The sequence below is a fragment of the Ovis canadensis genome, chromosome X (assembly GCF_042477335.2).
Source record: "Ovis canadensis isolate MfBH-ARS-UI-01 breed Bighorn chromosome X, ARS-UI_OviCan_v2, whole genome shotgun sequence".
In the NCBI taxonomy this organism is placed as follows: domain Eukaryota; kingdom Metazoa; phylum Chordata; class Mammalia; order Artiodactyla; family Bovidae; genus Ovis; species Ovis canadensis.
Window position 1 is genome coordinate 128,267,301 of NC_091727.1, and position 7,772 is coordinate 128,275,072.

The 7,772-nt window shown below is 45.5% G+C and overlaps 1 protein-coding gene across 1 annotated transcript; it reads right to left on the minus strand.

Annotated features, from left to right (window-relative positions):
* Nucleotides 1-6,229: 6,229 nt before the first annotated feature.
* LOC138930855 (histone H2B 1/2-like) lies at nucleotides 6,230-6,730 on the minus strand. The gene has a single exon (XM_070291246.1). It carries the CDS (start codon nucleotides 6,728-6,730, stop codon nucleotides 6,230-6,232), a length of 501 nt encoding a protein of 166 aa, XP_070147347.1.
* Nucleotides 6,731-7,772: the final 1,042 nt, after the last annotated feature.

Genomic DNA, 7,772 nt, shown 5'->3' on the forward strand with positions numbered 1-7,772 from the left:
TTCAGTCCCTTTTAGTGAAAAGGACATCTTTTTTGGGTGTTAGTTATGGAAGGTCTTCTAGGTCTTCATAGAACCATTCAACTTCATCTTCAGCATTACTGGTCAGGGCATAGACTTGGATTACTCTGATATTGAATGGTTGCCTTGGAAACAGAGATCATTCTTCATCCAAGTACTCCATTTCAGACTCTTTTGTTGACTATGATGGCTACTCCATTTCTTCTAAGGCATTCTTGTCCACAGTAGTAGATATAATGGTCATTTGAGTTAAATTCAATCATTCCGGACCACTTTAGTTTGCTGATTCCTAAAATGTTGACATTCACACTTGCCATCTCCTGTTTGACCACTTCGAATTTGCCTCGATTCATGGACTTAACATGCCAGGTTCCTATGCAATATTGCTCTTTACAGCATCTTTCCTTCCATCACCAGTCACATCCACAACTGGGTGTTGTTTTTGCTTTGGCTCCATTTCAATTTTTCTGGAGTTATTTCTCCACTGATCTCCAGTAGCATATTGGGCACCTACCCACCTGGGGAGTTCATCTTTCAATGTCTTATATTTTGCCTTTTCATAGTGTTCATGGGGTTCTCAAGGCAAGAATACTGAAGTAGTTTGCCATTCCCTTCTCCAGTGGACCACATTTTGTCTGAACTCTCCATCATGACCTGTCCATCTTGGGTGGCCCTACACGGCATGGCTCATAGTTTCACTGAGTTGGACAAGGCTGTGGTTCATGTTGGGCTTCCCTGGTGGCTCAGATGGTAAAGTGCCCGCCTGCAATGCGGGATACCCAGGTTTGATCCCTGGGTCAGGAAGATCCCCTGGAGAAGGAAATGGCAATCCACTCCAGCACTCTTACCTGAAAAATCCCATGGATCGAGGAGCCTAATAGGCTACAGTCCATGGGGTCACGTGGTCCATGTGATCAGGTTGGTTAGTTTTCTGTGATTTTGGTTTCAGTCTGCCATCTGATAGAGAAGGATAAGAGGCTTATGAAAGCTTCCTGATGGGAGAGACTTACTGAAGGGGAAACTAGGTATTGTTCTGAAGGATGGGGCCATGCTCAATAAATCTTTAATCCAATTTTCTGTTGATGGTTGGAGCTATGTTCCCTCCCTCTTACTTACCTGGGCCGAAACTGTGGTGGACGTAATGAAGATAATGGCGACCTCCTTCAAAAGGCCTCATGCATGTACTGCTACACTCTGTGTCCCCAACCCCCCAGCAGACCACCACTGACCTACATCTCCACTGGAGACTCCTGGACACTCCCAGGCAAGTCTGGGTCAGTCTCTTGTGGGGTCACTGTTCCTTTCTCCTGGGTCCTGGTGTGCACAAGGTTCTGTTTGTGCCCTTCAAGAGTCTATTTCCCAGTCCTGTGTAAGTTCTGGCCACTCTATGGTGGGGTTAATGGCAACCTCCTCCAAGAGGGCTTATGCCATACCCAAGTCTGCTGCACCCAGGGCCCCTGCCCCTGCGGCAGTCCATTGCTGACCCGTACCTACACAGGAGACACTCAAACCCAGTTCTGTCTCAGTCTATGTGGGGTCTCTGGGTCCTGGTGCACACAAGGTTTGTTTCAGCCCTCTGAATGTGTCTGGTGGAGATGGGGTGTGATTCTAAATGTGAATTCGCCCCTCCTACCATCTTGCTGGGGCTTCTCTGCCCTTGGACATGGGATATCTTCTCAAAGTCACTCCAGCACCACCATCCTGCTAGGCTTCTCTGCCCTTGGACGTGGGGTATCTCCTCAGGGCTGCTCCTGCGCTGCACAGCCATGGAAACCAGTATTGGCCAACACGCTCCTGTATTCTTGCCTGGAGAACACTGCTCCCTGACAGAGAAGCCTGGCAGGCCACAGTCTCCAGGGTCGGAAAGAGTTGGACACTCCCAAAGCGACCCCACATGTTGAGGCACAAGACTTTTTTTGCCTGTGGCAGCTCTGCCCTAGTGAGAGTTGAGGGTGAAGGTGGCACAGCTGCTCGGCTTGCGGGGACTCTGGCAGCACCAAGTGTGCAGGGACATGGACTGCCTCCACTGCAGGAGTTGTGGCCCCATCAGAGTCTTTTTTCGAGCCTCTTGTAGCTGGCGATCAGAAGGCCTCTTTGGCCTGTCTTTCTCTGTAGCTCCACCCATTCAGGCACGTAGAGGGCTTCCTTGCCTGGGGACTTTCTCTGTTGTTTGGCACATCAGGCTCATATAGGGGCCCCCCTGGCTGGAGTTCTACTCTATAGATTGGCACATCAGGCACTTAAAGGGGCATCCTGGGTGGGGTCCTACTCTGTAGTTCAGTGCACCAGGTGCTTGCTGGGCCAAACTCTCTATTGTTCAGCTGCCAATGCTGGCACTGTGGGGAGAGAGGCTATGGTGATGGCTCCATCCCCAAACATGACTCAGCAGTATCGCCTAGCTTCCATGGCTGCCTGGCTTTCCTCCACAGGCATTTCCCACCACAGTCTCCTCCCTCACATCCCCTTGATAAGTCTCTCCACAGTTGCAGCAGCCCTCACTTTGGGATTGCTCCACAATCCCTAAACTCCAGCTACCAGCCGCTGCACCTTCCAGGGGATCTGCATCCCCGTCTTGGGTATGTATGGTTGCAAGGACTGTCTGATTCTCATTCAATTTAGGCTGCCACAGATCAGCTGTTTCACTCTCAGCCTTAAATGCTTCTCCTCTGACTCAGACAATTGCCCTGATGTGGGGATTGGACCCCTGCTTCAGTTCCCCCACCTGCCAAGGGCAGGTCCAGTCCTACTCACACTCCTGGTTTTCCCCCTAGTTCCTTCATCCTACCAAGGTTTGGGTGGGTCTATATTATTTTCCGCTGGTCAATGACTCCTGTCCACTCTCAGCTGGTGTTCTGCATGCACTTCTGTGTCTGAAGGTGTATTCCTGATGTATCCGTGGAGAGAGATGTACTCCACGTCCACCTATTCCTCTGCCATCTTGTTCTCCTGTATGAATGTTTAAAACAATTTCAAAAACCAGGAAATTAGAAAATTGAAATGTGTGTGAAATTTTTGTTTTGCCAGTTCTGTACTATACATCAGTCCTCATTTATATATTTAAATGTTTGATTAACTAGGATATGTGGAAAATATGTAAATGAACTGGGATATGTGGGGAAAGTATACTAGAGGTAGTGGATGGGTGTATCAGTTTCTTCACTCTATCTATTGCATATCACACATAAACTGCTTCTGAAGAATTCCATAGTACACTTTGGGAGAATGAGGATAAACTGGGAAATGAAATTGCTAGGAAAATAATTCAGATCTTACCGAACACTGTCATGACTGACCTAGAGAAAATACTACAGCTGGGGTCAAGAGGTTGGAATATGTAGATCCTCCTAGCTTTTCTCTCATTGTTTTGCTGAGAATCAAATCCTTCACAGATTTCTACATCCAATAACAGTGGTACTGATAAATTCTTTTTAACTTTAAATTTTTTTATGGATATATTCATGAGTTGCAATATTATATTTGTTCAGGTTTACAACATAGTGCTTCAGTTGTTCTATATATTATACTCTGTTTACATTTATTATTAGATAGTTGGTATATTTCTCTGTGCTGTACAGCATATCCTTGTTGCTTAAAGTTCAAAACGAATAGTTTAAAGTATAATGAAATATTAAGTTCTAATGAAAACCATTGTAAATTAAAAAGGACTGAAATCGCAGAGTGCTTTCTCTCTCTCTAAGGATGTCGTAACCTTGAAATCAATCTTTTAAAAAAGAAATAGGAGAATAGAATTATGGACAGAGGGAAAGGGGAGGAGAGGGTGAGATGCAAGGAAGGAGTAACATGGAAATTTACATTACTGTATGTAAAATAGATAGCCAACGGGAATTTGCTGTATGGCTAGGAAACTCAAACAGGGGCTCTGTATCAACCTAGAGGGGTGGGATGAGGAGGGAGTTCCAAAAGGGAGGGGATATATGTATACCCTAGGCTGATTCATGTTGAGGTTTGACAGAAAACAGCAAAATTCTGTAAAGCAATAATCTTTCAATAAAAAATTAATTAATTAAAAAATAAAAAGTATCTCAAAACAAAAATAAAAGGAATAGGAAAATCACCAAGTAGTTTGAAATTCAGCAATATACTTATAGAAGTAACAATGTCAGTGCACCAAGAAGAAAACACATGGACATTAAATTCAGTAAATACTATCATAAGCAATAGCAGTCAAATACTTGAGGTGGAAGAAGAAGTCATCTTATTTCTCTTAACTGCTGAACATCCTCTTCCTTCTTATTTTGATGCAAGGAGCTAGAGGCATGTCCCACAACAAGAAGTGGATGCATGCATGTGCGCTAAGCCTCTTCAGTTGTGTCCCACTCTTCGTGGCCCTATGAACTGTGGCCCACCAGGCTCCTCTGTCCCTGGGAATTATCCAGGAAAGAATACTGGAGGGGGTTTCCATGCCCTCTTCCAGGGAACCTTCTCCATCTAGGGACAGAACCTGGGTCTCCTGTGTCTCCTGCATTGCAGGCAGGTTCTTTACTACCGGCACCACCCGGGAAGACCCCAGAAATGGATGTGTGCATGCTAAGCCACTTCAGTCACGTCTGACTCTTTGAGACCCCATGGATTGTAACCCGCTAGGCTCCTCTGTCCATGGGACTTTCCAGCAAGAATACTGGAGTGGGTTGCCATGCCTTTCTCCAGGGCATCTTCCCACTCCAGGGACTGAATCCATGGCTCTTAGGTTTCCCACATAAGAAGGCAGGTTCTTTACCACTAGCACCACCTGGGAAGCCCCAAGAAATGGATGCCTGTACTTAAATCGCCATGGTTAAAAGCAGGTGCTTGAATGGAAAAACATCAGGGAAACTATCACCCCAAGTTCCCACTCCATCTCTAGGCTGAGTGTCACAGGAAGGTTGTTATTTGTTCGTCTCTCCTCACTCCACCATACCTTTGGCAAAATGCTGTGGCTCATGGGCTACCAGTCCCTCATTGGCTGCTACTGTGGAGACTGTGGCTACATTCTCTGTCACTGGACTATCCCATCATCCCTGCAAGTGTGCAATTCAGTCAGGATTTTTTCTTTTTTTTTCTTTAAAGCAAAATGTTCTAGGTTGCAAACAAAAAATAGGATCAGAGAAATCTGGATAAGGTAATTTAAAAAGATGGTGCTTGATTCCAGAAATTTACAATTTTCTTATTTTACACTGTGTTTGAGTCCTACTTTACACATGGAAGTGAATTGGGATTGAAAGAATAGAATGGGTAAATGTGATTTTTATATCTGCTACTGCTGGTGCAGTGGTCAAGAATCTGACTGCCATTGCAGGAGACAAAAGAGACACAGCTTCTATCCCTTGGTCAGAAAGATCCCCTGGAGTAGGAAATGACAACCCAGTTCAGTATTCTTGCTTGGAAACTTTCAAGGAGATAGGAGCCTGGCGGGCTCCTGTCCATGGGGTCAGAAATAGTTGGACACGACTGAGTGACTGAACACACACACACCCACAAACACACACACACACACACACACATACACACACACACACACACACACTGCTCTTTGTGAGCCTGCGTGCTACCTTGCTTCAGTGGTGCTCGACTCTTTGCAGACCCTATGGACTGTAGCCCACCAGGCTCCTCTCTCCATGGGACTGATTCTCCAGGAAAGAATACTGGAGAGGGTTGCCATCCCCTCCTCCCGGGGATCTTTATGACCCAGGGATGGACCCTGTCTCTTCTGCGACTCCTGCACTGAAGGCAGATTCTTTACTGGTGAGCCACCTGGGAAGAGCACACTGTTTTTTGGTTTTGTTTTTTTCTTTTTATTATTATTATTTTTTTAATTTTATTTTTTTACTTTACAATACTGTATTGGTTTTGCTTTATCAGTTGCTATACCCGTATAAAAATCTCTGGATGATACCTAGATAGAGACGGGAGAATGAAAATGGAAAAGGCCAATGAAACTTTTTGGGAAAGAATTTTGACCATAAAGATCCCTAAAATCACTGAGAAACCACGAATAGAAATAACCATTTAGGAAAGTGACAAGTTGCAATATGTTAAGAAAAAAGTACACGATTTTTCATCGAAAAAATGACACAACCGACACATATTGAAGCAAAGTTAATGAGGTTTTTAATGTTTTCTTTGGGGTAGAAATGTTTTAAAGATTAAATGTAGGGCCTAAGGGGAGAACCCTTAAGTCTGGTTTGCGATGGTCAGACAGTCCTGGGGCAGTTCATCTGCAGGTGTGGTATCTGATGACCGACTTGGTGGCCTCGGACACGGCGTACTTGCCGAGCTCCCCAGGCAACAGAAGACGCACGGCTGTCTGGATGTCTTCGGTCATGATGGTGCAGCGCTTGTTGATGTGGGCCAGGCGCCCGGCCTCTTCGGCAATCCGCTCGAACATATCTTTCACAAACGAATCCAGGACGTTCACGGACTCACGGGAAAGACTCAGGCCTGTATGTACTTGCTTCAGCACCCTAGGGAAATAGGTAGCAAAGCTTGAGAAATTGCCCTGACGGCAGCGGCGGCGACGGCAACGGCGGCCCTTAGCTGTCTTCTGCTTTGCCTTTCTTGGTTCCGCATCATACGGCTCTGGTTTGGAGGTCTCGGCTTTCGCCATCTCCATTTCAGAGGGCTCAGTTTCGGAGGTGCTGGTTTCTATGATGATCACGTCTTCCTCATGGCTGTCAGAGGATGGTGCAGACACGGTAGAGCCACCATTCTCCATAGCGCAGCCCAGAAGAACAGTGAGGCCGTTGACGGCCGTTGGTCGAATTTATAGGCCCGGCTTTCCCTGACGTCACAGACACTGTCCATCTCTGATTGGATGCAAGGCAGGGGGGCCTGTTACTATGGCAGCCCATGTCACGTGACGCCGGATGTCCCACCTCCCAACTCCTGCCATGCCCCTCCCTCGTGTTTAACCCCCAGTTAGCTAAACTCCCCTGGTGGCTCTGATGGTAAAGTGTCTGTCTACAATGTGGGATACCTGGGTTCAATCCCTGGGTCGGGAAGATTCCATGGAGAAGGAAATGGCAACCCACTCCAGTACTCTTGCCTAGAAAAGCCCATGGGCGGAGGAGCCTGGTGTCCATGTGGTCGCAAAGAGTCGGACACGACTGAGTGACTTCACTTTCACTTTCAGTCAAACTCAGTGAAAGTCACCTAAATTGAAAAATGAAATAATCAGTTAAAGCTTCCTGAGAGAGTATGACAGACCTCCATAGTTCCAGCTCTTTCAGGCATCAGAGTGACTCGGGACACTTGGTGGACATTTTACTCCAACACAGAATCTTCTCCTGGTTGACCTACAGTGGCATGAGCAGAATGCCCTGGCTTCCTCAGCAGAGTGCTCCTGAAAATCATAGGAATTAAATGAACAGCTATTATCTCCAAAATTTATCAAAACCAATGATCAGTATGAAGAGAATGACAGAATCCCATTCTCCAAATACAGAACACAAACAGAAATAAGAATACTTACACATACACACTAAAAATATTTAACATTTTGCAAATTATAAATTGTTTTCTTAAACATTATTTAGGTCCCCCAAATACCACACATACTGGAATTGATTAATGATTTATAGTGGTTATTTCTCAAAAAATGATCACTCTTATTGCTGAAAAGCCACTAGGGTGAGAGAAAATGAATAAAAAAAGAGAGAAATAAAACACCTAGAAATAAACGTACCTAAAAAGAAAGTGAAGAGGAACTAAAAAGCCTCTTGATGGAAGTTAAAGACGAGAGTGAAAAAGTTGGCTTG

Bases quoted from the DNA above. Each gene is read 5' to 3' on its own strand.
- LOC138930855 (XM_070291246.1), bottom strand. From the start codon at position 6,730: ATGGAGAATGGTGGCTCTACCGTGTCTGCACCATCCTCTGACAGCCAT.